Source organism: Lycorma delicatula, chromosome 6 (genome assembly GCF_047948215.1).
Source record: "Lycorma delicatula isolate Av1 chromosome 6, ASM4794821v1, whole genome shotgun sequence".
Classification (NCBI taxonomy): Eukaryota; Metazoa; Arthropoda; class Insecta; order Hemiptera; family Fulgoridae; genus Lycorma; species Lycorma delicatula.
The window spans coordinates 64,536,123-64,556,526 of NC_134460.1; the positions used below are offsets into that span (position 1 = coordinate 64,536,123).

General features: G+C 28.5%; 1 protein-coding gene across 6 annotated transcripts in view; it reads left to right on the top strand.

Annotated features, from left to right (window-relative positions):
* Window positions 1-15,027, top strand: part of PICK1 (protein interacting with PRKCA 1) — a 78,565-nt gene extending 63,538 nt beyond the window's left edge. For all 6 annotated transcript variants that reach the window (XM_075369960.1, XM_075369963.1, XM_075369959.1 and 3 more), the window contains 4 exons: window positions 672-805; window positions 7,331-7,524; window positions 12,635-12,887; window positions 14,483-15,027. In XM_075369960.1, coding sequence (XP_075226075.1) covers window positions 672-805; window positions 7,331-7,524; window positions 12,635-12,887; window positions 14,483-14,920 — 1,019 coding nt within the window. In that variant the 3' untranslated portion in view covers window positions 14,921-15,027. The remainder of the gene's footprint in view (window positions 1-671; window positions 806-7,330; window positions 7,525-12,634; window positions 12,888-14,482) is intronic.
* The last annotated feature ends 5,377 nt before the right edge of the window (window positions 15,028-20,404 follow it).

The window sequence follows — 20,404 nt, forward strand, 5'->3', positions numbered from 1 at the left end:
CAACTATTTGAACCATAAACTGTACTTATTTATTATACTGATCTGTGTAGTCTGGTACAAACTAGTTATATAAATAACTCAGTGTTTCACGTCATTGCAGTTTCTTGTTGGAATTAAGATATTAGCTTGTGTAATAGTGTAATTTTATGTGTCACACTTTTTGATAAATATGATATAAAGCAGGTTAGATGAAAGCAACATCAAAGAAAGTTAAGGAGGCTTCAAAGATAGGTATTATTGAAAAGTTACCAGCTAAACCATATTGAATAAATCTGTGGTGATCCTTGCAAAGTAGAGAAATGAACTGTCTTGTAAATATAAAGAAATTTTTTACTTCATTTTTGTAAAAACATTGATTTTAAAATGTTTTATGTTAACTTAAAGTTTATCAGAAAGAGTTTATCAAGAATTTATATCAATATCTTCATCAGAAGTGCTGAATATTCACTAGAGCTGCTAAGATTTGTCAATTTGTGGAGCTCAATAAGTGAATTATTCTTTTCATTTATATGTGTTTCAAAAATCTATTTTAAAAATCCTTTGTTGCTGTATTTTAAACTTATAATTTTCTAGCAAATGTAAAATATTAAAAGACTAACAAAATATTAGAGTTTGCATTTTGTTATTATTGATTTTTACAGTTACAGTAATGTATATGTTTCCTTTTATAGATTTCGGGAATGCCTTTGCTGCAATTGGTGTGAGAGAACCTCAACCAAGAGCAAGTGAAGCGTTTAGACAATTTGGTGACTATCACAGACAAATGGAGAAAAGTGGAATTAAACATTTGAAAGCCATGAAACCAGTAAGTTATTTTCTAAACCCTCAATTTTTGTTTATGTTGTTACCCCTTTCTCGATTACAGACGTGGGTTCTTTTTATTAATTTTGAACATTTTAAAACACAAGATTTATTTATTTCATGAAAAAGTATTATGTTAAACATGTTTATCAAATTTTATGTATACGTTTTTTAATTAAAAATTTTTGTTAAAAAAAGCCGAACAGATGAAAAACAGATCACTTTTTGGCAAAAGGCATAGAAATTATTTTGTCTATTTTTATTTCTGAGATAAGTTTTCAAAGTTTTACTGTTTATTCATAAGTTTTGAAACTCTGTTGATATATATTTTACATTTATATACATAAGCGGATATTATTAACCAAATATTGCTGATGTATCAGAAAGAGATGTTTACAAAAATACAACTATTTAAAACTTTAGTTTATGGTTACTTATTATATTTCATGCATTATTAAAAAAATAGATATTGCAAAAATTTATTCTCACCTATTGATTTTTGTTTTTGTCCAACTGGAATTTTGAGTGTAATTGGATTTTATAGCCTGAAAAATAAATAATATCCATTTAGTTCTTGTTTATTAATTGTAATAGGTTTTATTATTAATAATGATAATGAATTATTACATTTTTTGTATCATATTTACATCAGAAAATACATATAGTAAATTAATTCATTTTTATTTGAAATATGCTAGAACCTAATGTAACACTCACTGGGTTGGTGTTAGTGGTTAACTTATCATCGCACATCAGCTGATATTGAATTCAAGAGTTCTATGGTTCAAATCCTAGTAAAGGAAGTTACTTTTATATGAATTTGAATACTAGATTGTGGATACTGATGTTCTTTGTGGGTTGGGTTTCAATTAACCACACGATTGGTCAAGACAGAGACTGAGACAGATTGGATTGAGACTGTAAAAGACTACACTTCATTTACACGCATACATAATATTCTCTGAAGTAATACCTTATGATGATTGCGGAGGCTAAACAGAAAAATAGAGAACCTAATGTAACTGTAAAAACATGGGTTACTATATTTGTGTATTAGTGGGAACGTTTGAAAATAATTTAAAAAATTCAAAGTGAGTTTTGTATTAAATACACATAAAAATGTTAAATTAAATGACCGTCATAACACACACAAATACCTAATTATACAGACATATTTATGTTAATTTGAAAAAAGTTTACAGTAAATTTATCTTTAGCATTCTAAGTTCATAACTAATTTTTAGCTAGTGTTGATTGTATGAAAGCAATCTTTGCCTTGCAAAATTTTTCCTAAAAAAGTAATTTTGTTTTTTCTTTATTGAATAATTTAAGGAAAAGTGCTTTATTCAATTATTCAAATTCTGATGGTTTCATTGTTTTCCATTTAGATTTGATTGACTTAAATATTTTGTTGATTTAAGAATTAATTTATCACTTGATTTCATTGAAAATGATACTATAAAAGAACCACCATTAAATTCACTGCAAAACTTTGGTTTAATTTTTGATGTTAGCAAATTATATTTCTGACTGAAAGCTCATTTTTCCTTTTCTCTTCGGCATTTTATATCGCTCCTTCTTTGTACATCTTTAGTAATTCTACTTCCCAAATAACAAAATCCTTCTATCTATATAATTTTCTTTCTATTTTTATATTCCATGATCCATCTACTTTATTTCTACCACATTTCATTACTTACGTTTTGTTCTTGTTTATTTTCATGCGGTAGTTCTTGCGTAGGACTTCATCCATGACGTTCATTGTTCCTTCTAAATCATTTTTACTCTCAGGTAGAATTACTATGTCATCAGCAGATCGAAGCATTTTTATCTTTTAGCCGTGCACTGTTACTTTGGATCTAAATTGTTCTTTAATGTCATTAACTGCTAGTCTATATATAGATTAAAAAGTAACTGGGATGGGGAATATCCTTGTCGGATTCCCTTTTTTATTACGGCTTCTTTCTTATGCTGTTTGATTATTACTGTTGCAGATTGGTTCCTCCAAATGGTAGCAATTGTTCTTTTTTTATCTCTATACTGGAACCCTAATTTTTCAAAATGATGAACATTTTATTCCAGTCTACATTATCAAAACGTTTTGGCAAAAAGGCCTTTCTATGTTTATAATTGCCTTGTATGTTGGTTTGTTTTTCTTGTACAGAATTCTAGTTAAGATTTCTTATGCATGAGTAGTTAGGCTAATTGTTCTGTATTCTTCACATTTATCTGTTCCTGCTTTCTTGGTATCATGACAATAACACTCTTTTTGAAGTCGGATGGAACTTAACCTTTTTCGTAAATATTATACAGCAGTTTGTATAATCTATCTATTACTTGCTCATCCACACTGCACAGTAATTCTGCAGGTATTCTGTCTATCCCAGGAGCCTTTCTGACATTCAAATCTTTTAATACTCCATTAAATTCAGATTTCAATATTGTATCTCCCTTTCATCCTCTTTGACTTCCACTTTTTCCTCTATAACACCAGTTTCTAATTCATTTCCTCCATATAACTTTTCAATATATTCCACCCACCTATTGACCTTTTCTTTCATATTATAAATCGGTGTACCATCTTTATTTAACACATTATTCGATTTTTAACTTATGTATCACAAAATTCTCCTTATTTTCCTGTATGCTCTGTTTGTTTTACCAATTATCATTTCTCTTTCCAATTCTGAACACTTTTCTTTAATCCACTATTCTTTCGCTAATTCGCACTTTCTGTTTATAGTATTTCTTAATTGTCGATAGTTTCTTTTACCTTCTTCATCATTAGCATTCTTATACTTTCTATGTTTATCCATCAGTTGCAGTACTTCCTCTGATATCCAAGATTTTCTACCTGTTCTCTTTGTTCCACCTAAGTTTGCTTCTGTTGATTTAAGTATTTCCTTTATTAACATTCTCCCATTCTTCTTCTGTATTTTCTAACTTGTTTTTTATACTCAGACCTCTTGCAATGTCCTCCTCAAAAATCTTCTTTACCTCCTCTTCTTCAAGCTTCTCTAAATTACACCGATTCAGCTGATACCTTTTCTTCAGATTTTTAAACCCGAATCTACATTTCATTATCACTAAATTATGGTGGCTACCAATCTCTGCTCCTGGATCTGCTTTGCAGTTGACAAGTTGATTTCTAAATCTTTGTTTAACTATAATATAATCTGTCTGATACCTTACTGTATCACCTGGCTTTTTCCATGTATGTATTCTTCTATTATGATTTTTAAGCTAGGTGTTGGCAACTACTAAATTATACTTCCGTGCAAAATTCAATGAGTCGGTTCCCTCTTTCATTCCTTTTGCCCAGCCCACATTCACCCACAGTATTTCATTCCTTGGCTTTACCGATACTTGTATTTCAATCTCCAGCTATTATTAAATTTTCTTCCCCTTTTTTGTGTTTAATTGTTTCATCAATTTCATTGTATACACCTCTGCATCATCATCATCATGGGCACTTAGGCATATAGACATTTTATCCTTATTACAATGATTCTGTCGCTAAGCTTTCTGAAATAATCTACTCTCTTCTCTACCTTCTTGTTTATTACAAAACCTGCTCCTGCCTGCCCTTTATTTGACATTGAGTTAATTATTCTAAAATAACCTGACCAAAAGTTGTTTTCCTCTTCCCACTGAACCTCACTAATTCCTACTACATCTACATTTAACCTCTCCATTTCCCTCTTTAAATTTTCTAACCTACCAACCTTTTGTAGACTTCTAACATTCCATGCTCCAACTTGTAGAATGATTTTTTTTAATTTTCTGGTGACCCCTTCGTTACTAGTCTCCACCCAGAGATCCGAACAAGGGATTAGTTTACCTCCAGAATATTTTACCAAGGAAGGTGCCTCCATCTTTGCTACATGAAAATGCAGAGAGCTACATTTTCTTGAAAAAAATAACTGTAGTTTTTCATATCTTTCAGCTGTGCAGTACTCGGAAGATTGAATGTTATTGATATGGCTGTTTAAGTCTTTCTGACATACGCCCTTAACAACTACTGAAACAGCTGCTGTTCTCTTTCAGGAATCATTTTTTAGTCTGGCTCTCAACAAGCCCCCTCACCATCGGCTAGATCTCATGATTCAGAGAGGGAGCTCTATTATAATTAAAATTTAATTATAAAATATTAATATTCTCAAATTCATTGAAACTAAACCTGGCTATAAGTGATTTAATCCTTTTCTAGTTAATCTAGGTTTCAGTTGAGTAGGAACCGTTTAAATCGTGCTCTATTGTAATTTATTTTTTATTTTTGTAATAGAACAGTTTTCTAATAGTCATATGTGTTATACATGTGGAGATTTGTTTGTAATGTGGTGGAAGTGATTGCGAGACAAACTACTCTCTTTCTTGTCGAGTATTATAAAAATCATAGGTTTGGTATATAATAAAATATATATTTAAAGATACACATAGATGTTGCTTGTCGTGTAAATTAGGCTTAAATCTTTGTAAAGCCTGAATTTATTAATGTATATTTAGATTAGTTTAATTTTTTATAGAATTGTTAAGTATGAATAATGTTTTATATAGGATTTAGGATTAAATGTAAACACACACAAAAATCTACAAATTACATTTTTTTATATTAATTAATATATTTTGAAAATTAAGTATTTCTTTCTAAAATGAAGAGTCTGAAAAATATTGTATTTTAGAGTACAAATTGTTTGGTTTAAAAAATATTAATGAAGTTTATTTTTATAATGTTTGAATAGTCTGTACACATTTTTTTTAAGATTTATGGAAAGCCTTTATGGTTATTCATGACTATCTCTTCATGACAGAAATTGTAACTTAGTAACTTAAAAAGTAAATTATATATGCAAGTATGATTATTTCATACATACATAGATGAAAATATAATATATATTTTAGAATGATTGTTGTGTTAATGAAAAGTTGTTTAATAAAACTGAAATGTAATGTATAGTCTTTAACAACTAGCAAATCAAAAAAAAAAAAAAATAGTCAACTGAAACAAATATGGCATAAAAGTGCATTTATTTATTACAAAAACTTAGATTATTTTTCATGTATTTACACCCAATGGTGAACCAATTTTATCATTCTTTCAATGAAATGTGCTGGTGGTCTTACCTTGATCCATATTACCTCACTGCATCCTTCAGTTCATTACGTATGGTGGAATGAATACCTTAATATTTCTCTTTAATCACAAAAAGAAGTAAAAATCATAGGGCATTAAGTCTGGTGAGTATGGAAGATGTGGTATTGTTTCATATTTCAACTTCATAAACAAATTTTATGGCCGCCCAGTTGTACAATAATGTCTCCTACTCGTTTTTTCAATATGTGCATCTTGTTGGCAATGTTTTGTAAAAATATGGCAGTCATTTTGAATCAATTCATTCATCTCCTTTTGGTGCTTTTTAAAAAGACATAGTTGACCACTGTAAGGTTCATCCTCAACATTAGCTTTACCAGATTCTGATGCACAAAATTTTATTATTCATCTCACAGTACTTTGATCAATAGTTTCATTATTGTAACTAGCTTTTAGATGACAATGAATTTTACTTTTTCCTCTGTTAAAAATTCAATTACTGATTATTGTTTTAGACGAGTTGACATAGCAGATGTACTTGATTCCACAACAATAATGATTGATATAAAATGAGAGAGTGTGGATCAACAAGTTTTGGAATATTAGTAGCAGGAGAATGACATTACGTGGCAGCACCTGTCACTTTTGCAAATTTTCTTCTCTCATTACGTTCTACATTACATTTCAAACATCTCTCATAATGTTTCTATTTAAAATAATCTTTGAGTGAGGGATGAAATATTTTAATCTACATTAAAGTATAATAATATTGTTGTAATAAAACAACAATAATATGAAAATATTATAATAAGTATTTATTTTAATATAATAATATATATGATAGTCATGCAGTTATTTTCAATTTCTGGGCTACCAAAACTTAAAATGCATGGTTTTTTTTTCTCCATTTACCTTATAAATAATCCCTATATAGTTTAAAAAAATATTTTTTTTGCAGGTAGTGACAAATACATCAAATATTTCTAATTAAAAGTTTAAATTTTAAATATTGGGCATTAAACATCTGCTCAGTTGTTTATATTGATTTATAGTGTCATGTTTTAAAAAAGTAGTCAGTTAAACTTTTATGTAATTTGAATAAGATTTGCGTGAAAAAAAATATTAGAAATTAAATTATTTAGTTATTTATTAATAAATAAAATTATATTATAATTTAATAAAATTATAATATAAAAATAAATTAAATTATATTTTAGAAATAAATTATATTAATAAATTATTTTTAGTTTATTAGAGGTGAGGTAGAGTGAAACTATTCATTACATTCTTATAACTTGCGCGCTATGTTGTTCTTATGATTATCCAATTTATGAAGAAATTGTACATATTATGAAGAAATTTTTAGTGGAGATGTAAGAAAAAGATATTTTTATTTAATTGTTTTCTATTATATTTTTTTTTTGTTGGAAATTCTAGATCTTATCCGATCTTGGTACTTATTTGAACAAGGCAATACCTGATACAAAACTGACAATAAGAAAGTATGCTGATACAAAATTTGAATATCTTTCTTATTGCTTAAAAGTAAAAGAAATGGATGATGAGGAATATGGTTATGCTGCTCTTCAGGAACCACTTTATAGAGTAGAAACAGGAAATTATGAATACAGGTGATTTGAGTGAATATTTTATTTATTTAAGATTACTTAGAAAAATTTAAACAAAAAGAGACTGAATTTTTTAAAATATATGTTCATTTTCTATAAAAAAGAAAATTATTGCAAGCCCAAAACCCAACCTCATTTACATATTACAGACTGGAAATGAAATAACATACAGAACATGTTAAATGGAATGTTTAAAGAATCCCTCTATGCAACACAAGTTGCAGAATAGCAAATATCAACAGATTGATAAATTATTTTGTAAGTTTTTTGGATAATTCTTGAACTGTCAACTATATACTATTTATTTAATTTGTTGTTAATGAAACTCATGTAATATTAAATTTTTACATGTAACTTAATTTTCTTATTTGTTATTATATATTTCTGTATCTAATTGTTTATATTTTTTAACCTGTTAACTGGCTCTTGTAGAGTTAATTGAACTATAGTAAATTTTTTAATTTTACATTTAATTTCTGATTAATGGAAAATTTCTCAATATTTTAGTTTTATATACATTTTACTATTTTTTTAATTTTATAATTTACTGTACTGTAGATTTTTTGTTAGTATGAATTGCATTTTTTTTTTTTTTACTTCGTTGTACAAAGTAAGGGAAGCATTGTGATCATGAAAAATTTCGCTTTTCAGATTTCAATATAAATATCCATATTGACTAATTTCGGCATGATGTCTGTACATACATATGTGTGTATGTATCTCTCATAACTCAAAAACAATTAGCCGTAGGTTGTTGAAATTTTGGTTTTAGGACTGTTGTAATATCTAGTTGTGCACCTTCCCTTTTGATTGTAATCGACTGGACCAAAAGTGTCCAAAAAAGTCCAATATCTAAAAAATATGGATTTTGGACTTTTTCTTAGCTGCAGTAAAAAACCCTCTTTGAGATATTTTCAACCATATATCACAAGTGGTACTGTACTTATTTTCATTGGTTCCAGAGTTATAGCCAAATAAAAGTTTAATTGATGAATTATTTGGATCATACAAGGGGATGACACATCGGTTTGAATTCGACTTCATCTCCTTTTTTTTAAATTTAAATATATTGATTTATTAATAATACACTGCCCATCAAATAATTATTTTGAATGTTTCCTTCACTTCGTAAGTCAAATCTTACTAATTTTGAGTTGAGAAAAACAAATATGACAAAGAAAAATTTTTATGACTAGTTTCTGTGATATACAATAAGTGGAAGTATTTTATTTTAACGGATTAAGAGAAAACTATATATTCTATTTTCTTTCAGCAAATGTTTCACCATATTCTTCTACAAGACAAACCCAGATGCAGTAGTATGTGCAGATGTATCGAAACAGCACAATACCGTTGGATGTGCATTTATTTTAATGACCGAACCTGTATGTTTGGTCTACCCAGTATTATAAGTGTCTTTACTACTGTACTATTTGCTACAAATAAGGCTTTGAATATCGTTAACCCTAAGAATCATCATATTTGTAGCGACTCATGTAGTGCTCCCCAAACTTTAAAAGATTTTTATTCCAGACATCCTATTGTCAGTGAAATCTACAGTGCAATCGCCGAATTGAACCATCGCAACACACAAGTGAGCTTCTGCTGGATCCCTAGTCATGTGGGGATTCATCAGGAATCCCCACATGACAATCTGCAATGAGTATGCAGATTTCACTGCTGAAGACACATGTAGTCTACCATCCTTCACTACCCGTGTTACTACATTAGACTTTATTAACTATGTAAAACTCACACTTCGCACGAGGTGGAAAGATGACTGGATTGCCACAGTAGATAACAGACTTCGACATGTCAAAGATACTGTGTTGCCAAGGGATTCCTTCTACAGAAAAATTCACCGAGAGGAAGTGGTCCTCTGTCGATTTTGGATAGGCCATATGAGAGCTACTCACAGGTACCTGATATCGGCTGAAAATGCACCGATACACATACGATGCAAGTGCTGGATCGTGTATGTTATGCAATTTGTGGCCCAATAAAAATACCTTTCTTAAGTTTTGCACCACTGATGTAAGAAATTTCTCTTTTAAGTACTTAAAGGCCTGTCCTTCTCGGTTACTTTTGACAAAATTTTTCATCAAACCCAGCTTTATATGAAGGTGTGAAAGAATATCTTTTGGGTACACGAGAGGCTTGGTAACAACACTTTTTTCACTAGAGTTAAGATTTCTTGCAGGCTAGTCTACTTGAATATAATGCGATTTCCTATCCCTACTGTCCTACATACATAAAAAGCAGCAGTATTTAGTGTACCGATGACTTTTAGATTGCCACAGATTTTCCACTTGTGTTCAGCATATTTGATGTCGGTTTAGAAGGATTGCCATGCTTGAAGTTTTAAGTTTCTTTTATGTGAACTTCATGACCAACAGGAGTAAAAGAAAGACAAATAGTTGCCAGCTTTCAAACTAAACTTAGAGGAGTTTATGAGTAGCCTCCAATCAGTTGGATCATGATTCAAATTCAAATATTTCATCAAGCCATTTATCTCCCAGCAAACAAGATTGTTTTTCTTCTTAAAAAAAAAAAGAAGCAGATCCCTGTGATGATGGTTGTATTGTGAGACCCTGACATCATGTTGGAGAAGATTTCATTGTTGTAGTCTTGACCCTAGAAGTTCTGTCTTCTCCTTTGTTATATCAGGGTCTCGAATGAGATCATTCAATTTTTCTTGACTCAGTCTGTGAGCTTTATCATCTTTTTCATCAAAATCAGAGTTATGGGATGTGGAAGGCTTGTTGGGTTCTTCTTCTTCCACACTGTCTTCATTTTCAACTTCAAGCTCATAATTTTGGTGTGGAGTAAGAATTGATAAACTTATCTGAATGTGGAAAAGGTCAAATAGCAGATGGAAGGTTAAGGTGTTGAACTGTTCCTCTTTTTTTCAGGACAATCCTGCCTTTATAGGTGGAGTCAAGCAGAAATAGAAATTATCTTTATGGTTTGTGGGCACCCACCAAACATATTCACAACAAAAACCATAGATCGTTTTTTATTTTTCAGCCGTTTTCATAGTATAATTGAACAAGATTTGCAACGTATATGTGGAGTCCATGACTTATCCTGGTCCCCTACTTTCATACAAAATAATGCTGATAGGCAGTCTTCACAAGAAGTGTCAGATTGCGTTTCTGTGACAAAAATGTTATTTCACTGCAAATATAACAAAAATCATTCAATGAATTTACACATTTTTGTGGCATTTTGATTAAAAAAGTTTTTCACTTCAAAAGCACTTGAAAACCAGAAATTGTGCATAAATTACAACACAAACAATATAAAATTCATAATCACAGCAACAGTAATAATGTTTATAACTTACAAACAGCTGGAGAACATTGTGTTTTATCATTTAACACGTGTGACAACTCCAAAAACAAAATTACTCCCAACTAAATATTTAGATCAGGTAAAAATGACATGTCATTGTATGTCTAAACCAAGAGCTAATTGGTCATTTTTATGGTGATTTATTAATTCAGCAGACAGAAATACATAAGAATAAGCTATTTTTGAGCCCAAAACATTTTTATTGTTGGGCAGAGTAATTTATTAACATAAGAATGAAACTATTTGTTTTTGTACTGCACATAGTAAAGAAATATTTATAAGTACACTAAAATGATAATAAATTCTAAATGTGGAATGAATTTTTGCTATTTATGAAAATAGTTAAATACACACTGTATTACAGAATTGAATGAGCCTAATGCTACAAGAAAAGAGTAATACAATGCCCTGCACAGTGACTCTCTGCCTCGTTCAAGCAAGCTTTTATTTTCTTTGTACGCTACTTTTGCTCTAATGGATTGGGCTGAGCAGTATGCTTTAGAATTGTTTGATACATTCTGTGTTTTCGGCATTAGATTGGTTGCCCTGTGGGTTTGTTGGGCATTGCTCAGTAATGAACTAAGACATTAGTTGTTGAATTGTGATTGAATGTGCTTTGTTTCACTTTGTTTTTAGGAATCAATAGTTGCGAGAAATATAATGGTTCTTTTGGTAGAAGAATGCATTTTTCTCATTGAACACGTCTTTTGGGAACATGACAAGTATATAGACTTATTGAAGCATAGGTTTTCTGAAACTTTTGTAATACGCCTGTTCCTCATTGCCATGTAGTTCAAACCCTTATCAAAACATTTTGGGCAACAGGCTCTGTTGAAGATATGATCAATGTGGAACACCACCTAAACAAACAGAAGCTGCTTGATATTTTGAATGTTACGGCCGAAAGTTCATAAAAGTTTTTGGTTTGCTGAATGAGCACAACTTTGATTTAGAATTTAAAATATCCTGCTTTTCTTTTCAAAGTTTTTGAATTTGTGATTTTAAAATCCCACAAGCTGCAACTTTAGCGGTTCTTTCTTCACACTTTTTAATGCATATTAAATGTTTGTCATCTTCGAATTTTGCCAACTTTATAAGTTCTTTCTTCATAAAATCGTGTACATTAACAACTATTTTACATGCTTGATTCATACGTGATTGATCATGTGTTTTATTCTCATTATGAATAACGCATACAATGAATATCTTAAATTTGTTCAGGTCTTCCATACGCCCTCCACCAAAAATATTCCCTCTCTCCTTCTACTAACCACCCACCATCCACCCACTCTCCTCCTAGTTACCATCCACCCAATGCCCACTATCCATCCATCCTCCTTCCACTACGTTTAATTTAGAATAAAACTGAAATCCTTGTAAAGGTCAGTAGATGATATCTGTCTACCAAATTGTTAAAATTCATACAAACTGAAGTAGACTGACTGACGAGGAGTGCTTGTAGATTTAATTACCTGGAATGCCTACAGATGGATCTATATTATTTTACTGAAATATTTTATAATAAATATACTGAAGATAATTATTGTAGTCTGCTGTTGGAGATTTTAATTTTTGATAGAATAACTTAATATCCTTAATAAATACTATTTTACTTTTTGATAGTAATTGTCCTTTATTATATTATGCTATTGTTATTATTATTTGATATATTACATGCCTTTATTATGCTTGTTATTATTGTTATACTAGTATTAATATGTTATGCTTCATTAGTTTCTTTTTATTTTTTAAATTACAGATTGATTTTACGTTGTCGTCAAGATGCAAGAGCAAGATTTGCTCAGTTACGATCAGATGTATTGGTAAAATTAGAGTTATTAGATAATAAGCATGTTCAAGATGTTGTAGGACAGTTACAAAAGTTTGTTGCCGGTCTTGTTGCATTCCATTCAGAAACTTATCAGCTTCTTAAAGACAATACTTTATTTCCTATTGAAATGGATCTTGCTCACTCAGCATTTCAATATCAATCTACAAGCCCTGTTGTACAGGTACTATATTTTTTCTTTATATTTTATTACAGTCAGTAAATTATTAACGTGTTGCTTTCTGTAAATGATTTCAAAGAACATGTGACCTGTGTGGTCCAAAACAAAATGGTGAATGATCAGCATGCATGAAAGTTCACTAAATCTTTATCATATTAAGTAGTTGTATTTTAAAAATAACATAAGGTAAAAATAAAAATTTTAGAAGTCGTGAATAAGTCAATTACACTGTTGAAGATTGTCAACTGTGGCTGCAAAATTATGTTGGTTGGGAGTACTGTAACATTCAAAAGCTAATTAATGCATGTAGCAGTTAATTCTGCTAAATAAATTTAAAAATAACAGTATTTTATTAACAGTAACTCTGAAAATTGATTGTTCATTTTAAATAACAAAAATCTTGAAAAAATATCTTTGGTTGTAAGTTAGAATGGATCATGATAATGAAGACCACACTATTTTAATTTGTTCAATCAAGAACTTGAAAGCTTTCTTCCAACATTTTATAAATTTTAATATTTACACTGATTAGATTAACTTTTTGTAAACTTTCTATAAAAAGAGATAATCTCATTTTTCTGTCAAATTTTTAACCTTTTTACAGTGGCTTCTGTGTACCATGCAAATTGCCAGAAAATGTGTAATAAATTTTGATGTTTTGTTGATTGCTTGCTTCTGAAATTTTGATCCAAATTTATTTTTTTTTAGTCTGGATTTTTTAATGTGTTTTGCTATAGTGAAGTGATGTTTATATTATTATGGTGTGCTTGGGAATAACTTAAATTTTCATAAGTCACTCCTGAATTGGACTGTAAACAATCCTATTCGTATCTGTTTTTATCTAAGTTGTTTCTTTTTCCAGCTTCTCTTTTTCTTTATCTTCTATCATTTAATCTATGCATTGATACTCCCAGAGCATGACTACCCACTGAATTGCTGATATAATTTTACAGGATTGCTAAATTTGGGATGTAAGACTATCTTACTAGTAGCATGGTAAGAACACAGGTAACTAACGAGATATTTCAGGTACCAGAAATTAAGGACTAATCCTTATTATGGATTTTTTGAGTTCAATAAAATTGCCCTATAATTGCATTTCATGATTGCAAACTTTCAGTAGCCACCAGCTGAATTAGTGTAATTTTTAATACGGATTTAAAAAAGATTGTGGTAATTATGAATTAATTAATGTTATTGTAAAATCAAGAACTTGTAAAGTGTATCACAGGAAAAATAGTGTTTAAAAGAATTAATTTTTGTAAGCTTTGATAAGAATTGACAGTCCTTTTTTTATTTGAGTAATTATTTTTAGAGTTAACAGCTATTGAATATATAAAATCTTAAACTATGTAAGTTTAAGTAAGGTAATTGATTCTTGACTGTAAACTGTTGTTTTTGTATCAGTTACTCTTCTGAACCTTCAATATTATGTAAAATAATAATAATTTTTCAACATATATTCAGTTGAAAAATAAAATAAAAACAAAAATCTCTTTTTTCATCAAAATAGGTTAAAGAGGATTAGAATATAGGTTTAAAAATATTTTTATATCAGTATTTATTTTCATTCTTATTATATTATTAATTATTTTTAGGATGAAGATGATGATGATGGTGATGATGAGCTTTTACAACCAGCAGAAGAAGCAATAGAAAGTGATAGTACAGATATTAAAGCATTATTAGACATTGAAAGTCTTACTTTAAATAATGAAGAAAGTACAACTGATGATATTATAAATATTGTTAGCGGAGTACAATCAAACAGTATGAGTAGTATCTCTAATGAATTATCAGCACTGTCACAAGATTTACTCCCTGAACTTGATATTACACCCACCGCTGATCTACTTAGTGATTTTGCTGCATTCAGATATAATAATCAGACTGAAGCTCTTGGTACAAGTCAATTGCAACAACAACCACAAAAACAACAATCACAACCTCAACTGCCACAACAACAGTTACCTTCACAAAATAGTAAAAGTGAAAATGAAACTACGCCAACTGGTGTTCTGATTGGTATTGAATAACACTGCATAATCATTAATTTATTATTTTATGTAAAATTGTGTATATTTATTATTACAATAAAAAATATATGTATTCACTTATTAAAACTTTGCATATAAAAAGTTAATCTATATGTGTATTAAGTACACATACAAATATGTGTTACTTATTTCATTTACCACATCTTTCCTTTATCCCCTTATGAAGTGATGATGTGATGATGATGATGATGATGATGATTGAATAAGAAAGAGTTTTGATTGGTTAAACGATTTTATCACTAAATAATACTTCACATATCAAGGTAATAATAAAATGTTAAATATATGTTTGTTTTATTTTAGAAATTAAATACAAGTACTTGAATATTGCAAATCAATTTTTATTTTTGTATTTCTTGAAATTTTTTTAAGAGCTTTAAAAACCACAAAACAAATTTAAAGTGCTTTCTCAGTTAACTAATATGCATAATTTTTTTCTTTTTTTAACTGGGTGTAAAACTTATTTAAAAAAAATTTTAATTAGCATTTTTTAAACTGCTTTTTCTTTTACTGCTAAAAAGCTGATTTTGCTGAATCTCATTTTTTTATGTGATAAATGTGGCTTGTTCATCTGATCAGCTCGACTTAACTACATTTTAATTTTATGAATTTTCAATAGATCTCCCTGTATATTTTTTTACACAGGGCTTATATTTTAGCTATTGATATATGTAATTTTTATTAATTTTTTGTATGATAAACTAAAAAAAAAAAATATTTAAATTCTTGATACCTGAGCAAGTTCTAAGCTAATAATGTTGTATGTTTGTTTTATAGTTAACATGTGTCATTGATCAGTTATAACTTCTAACTTTGGCTCTTCTACCGAATTAAATCTTGATGAAAATTAGTATCGTTGTTAAATTATCTATTAATTTGGCTTCTCTTACCAATGGTAAAGACACATGATAATTTGTTAAAAAATTTATTTACTACGTTCATGTCTGTCTACATCATCTTCAAAAGTATCAAACAGTTTGTATTAAAATTAGGTTATAACTTCAATAAATTTGTAAAATTAATTTATAAATTTTACATCTATATTGTGTGACAAATATGGTTTTTGGTTACTTCAGTAGTTAATAAATAGGGCTGTATTCTTTCATCAGAAGTTTTATCTCTGTAAACAAATCCCATCATATTCCATTATTCCATATTGATAATATAATCATATCAACCACTAGTCTATAAAGAGTACTCGCTCTTTTATTTTAAATTGACAATCTATAAAATGTGTCAAATTGTTTTAGTTAATGTCCTTTAAAATGTGTAGCATTAGAGTAGAAAAAAAACTATTATTTAAATAGACATAAAGTAATTTTTATTGAAAGTGGTTTAACGTGTCTACATGAATGCCTGTACATCCTACATGTATAGTGTTTGTTGGCTTAAAATAGTGTTTTAAAATATTGCTTAAAAATACAAGACTTTTACTGGAAAATTGACATAAATCTTTGTAGCCATTATGTATAACATATACAACATTTTTCAATCTTTAACCATTATTAAAAGTAAAATTAACAGTATTTTTTTATTATTGATCTTGTCGTATATTCCAATTAAATGCTTTATAATGTTTATCGAATAAAGAAACTAGAAATTTGACTATCATGAATTATTACAAAATGTACAGATTCCTGCATAATCAATTTTAATGCATGGATACAAAATTTCAGGGAAAATTATTCTATGTGTCGTAATAGTATGAACTAATATATATTTATGTTGTATTGCATGTTATTGAAAATAGTGGTAAACTTAATCAAAGACAATGAAGAACAGTAATAAGTAGTTTGCAGGAGCCTGCCAGTACATTTACCAAGGCAGTAGAAGCAGTTGCAGCATTCATAAATGGAAAATGGTTTGCCAGAAAATTTTATGGAAGTAGGTATTTCATAAGTAACTGAGAGGGAAGGAAGTTAGTTACAAGAACACTTGCATGAATTTTATGGAAGCCAAGCAAAAAAAATTATTACCTCATCTAATAATAAAAAGATATGAAAGCAGTCATAAAGATGAGCCAACAAAACTGAGTAGGGACTATTTAGTGATGTAACTATAAGATATTATCCAATGATTTCTTGATATGAAGCCTTTTTATTTTATTCAAAATGTATTGAAGAGGGGCTACATTTTTTTTAATATAAATAAATAAATGGCATTAATTATTATTTACTCCAATACCAATTATACAAATACCAATTATTTCAAAAATGTATCATTTTTATGTAAATTGCTAAACAAGGGATTGAAATTGGGATATTTACCTGGCAGTTAGGTAAATCTATCTTTTATAAAAATTATGTATGGAAAATATTTAAAAAATCTAAAACTAGATGGCTATTTCAATTATTAAACAATCACTGTCAATAGATACTAAGGAATCAGTTTATGAATTTATACTTACATCTCTTTTATATTATTATTTTTTGTTAAATTTTTGGATAAAAATTTCTATTTTTTTTATCAATTAAGTGAAAGTTTTAATAGTTGGAATTGTTTTTTTATTGACTGCATATATAATAATACCTTTTTTAATCAACAGTTTCTATTTTTTATTTATGTTCCACAAGCACTGGTAGAAATACTAATTTTGTACCTGCTCATTCCTCAATATCTACTGTTGTTGATTACTTAATACTTAGAATTGTCATCTGTTTAGTTTTAGATTTAAATAATTTATTTTTTTTAGTACTTTTTTATTTAGCAATTTATTTCCGTAACTAGTTTAGAATACCTGTTTATTTTTTTTATTCTGTTGACCATTAGCAAATAGTTATGTGGAACTAGTTAACAGAATCATATTTTTATGTAAAAAGATATATAAATTATTACAAAATTACCCTATTTTCTAACAGAGAGATAACATGAATAACTGTAATGATTGTAAATGCGCCAGTGTTTTGCAGTATGCTTGGAGCATGCATTCTTGTGTTGTTTTAAGTCATTTTTCTCATTGGAAACGTTCTGCTTTCAATGTTACTGCTCACAAAACACCATATAAACTCTCATATGTATAGCTTACATGGTCGTTACCTTGGTGGATTATTAAAAATTTAGCTCAATTCTGAAATGTAATACTACAAAAATAATTTGTATTTAAGGAAAACACCCTGATAATCTGTCAAATTTATCATAGAAATAACAGTTTTGTTTTTATTGGTTATTTGGTTTTGTTGTGATAAGGTGAAGTTGAGAGACTCTTCAGTATGGATTTTCCTTACTATTTATTGGTTTATTATTAGCTATTAATTAATGGAAACTTAACTTATTTATAAACTATGATGATACACAGTAGTCAAAATCTTTCTTAAGATGTAGAATTTCTTATTGATTAAGAAATAACCTAACAATTCATAATGTACATCTTACATTATCTTCAATATAAAAATAGAGAAAAACATAGTTTTACTTTAAAATGATTAAAGTAAACTGACATGCTTTCAAAATAATGAAGTTTTAGTGATACATACTTCTTTGTCAGTTGACAACTTACAGGGAAAGACTCGGTGCAATGTAACATTTGATGCAGGTTAATAGAGATACCCACCCACATTTATGGACAATTTACTGTACAAATTACAGAAAAAACATATCAGATAAAAGATAGATTGAAAACATATCATACCAAAGTACATCAACCAACAGCTATACAAATTGCTTAGATTTTCAGAAAAGTTTACTCTATTGCTTTTAAAATAACTAACAAAAGACACATTGACTAATGCAGCAAAATTCAGCAATATATAGATTAAATTGCAATGATTGCTTAAATGTTTAATCATAACCTAAACATTTTTAATAGCATATAAATCTGTTTGTATGCACTTGAGGAATACAAATTTTCAAATCCACATAATTTATAAAACAAAATGTTAATATAGCATAGATTAAAAATATATTATTTGGATATGTATTTCTACCCTTTATGATTGATACAAAAACCAATCATAATTGCCTATTACCAAATACTAATTACTGGAACTGTCAGAGCAGCAGTACTTGTAATTCCTCTAATTATAGCTAAATTGTTCTCTAATTAACTCCTGTAAAAGAAAATTTACTGTATTTTGATTCTGAGTTTTTTATATTTGATAATTTTAAATTATGTTTCATTATGCAATTCAATGAATATAGTTAGTTATATTTTTAAAGAAACAAACAACCTGGTAATTAAAGTTTTAGAGTTATTTAATGTAAATAAATTTCAATTTGCTGCTGTTTTTTAAATCCCTTCTGCCTAAATATCCAAAAAGAGATTCATCCAAGATGGAGACATTTTTCAGTATTATGTAAAATTAAATATAATAAAATAATTTTTAAAAGATATCTTAATTCGATATTTATGAGACAAAAAATAGATATTATTTTTATATAATTTGATTAATGATTTAATAATTTTATATGATACGTTGGGACTGCTAAGATTTAAATGTGTGCAGTATGGTATTTATTATCTCTAATTTTACAGTTTTATAACTACATGAGTAGGTCCTCTTTCGTAGATTGTAAAAAAGTATGCATTCAATTTATGGATGATGATTTTTCATGAAGCTTTTCAAATTAAAAAAAAACATATTAATTTATCCTGACAAAAAAAGTAGACAGTAAAAGTATATGTTTGTTATTGAATCCAGTATTAATCACCTGAGAGCCAAGTAGAAGGAATGTCTTTTACAACAGATGTGGAAAAGCCAAGGGGGAATTGGGTCATTTATCTAATTGTTGAGACAAGCATTGTGCTTCCCCCTTGATTGGCTTAAATTAAGCCCCGATTACGAAGACATAGCGAGCGAATCCTGCCCTTCTTTATTTTTCCTCCTTCCCTCACTATATAGTTTTCTCTTCAAGTTGCTTGATCCCTTTCTTCCTTTCCTGATCCTTCTTTTTACACGGAAAGATAATGTCACTTAAAAGATTGTGTAGATAGAAAAGTAATAATGGGTATTAAGGTAAGCCATTATTTAGGACAAGTTTTGTATAAATTGTAGAGAAACATGTCAATTAAAAAAATTTAATTATTAGAAATATAAAAATGTTTGTTAAGTAGTTTTGTACCAATTGATATAATTTATTTTTACGGACCATCAGAGAAAGCCAGTTGTTAAAATCGACATATTTTTTTAATGATTAACTAAACAGAAAGATTAAAAAGAAAATATATTTGTAAAGTATAAATATTAATTTTTAATAGTAGCACTGGCTTAAAATCATTTTTTGTGTTTTTTTTTTTTTTTATAAAATATTTTCAACTGTTGATTCATTTTGCAGAAGCTGTTTGTAAATCTGTAGACAGTGTTTAAGCATGAATCAGATCATATTAATAAATACTGTTCATGTTAATGTTTTAAATAATGCTCAATTTATTAACAGTGTAATTTCTTTTGCATTATTGTTAATGGTTCCTATGTTGAAAAGAATAGGAAACCTCATCAGATTCATAAAATCACATTTAAAAAGGTG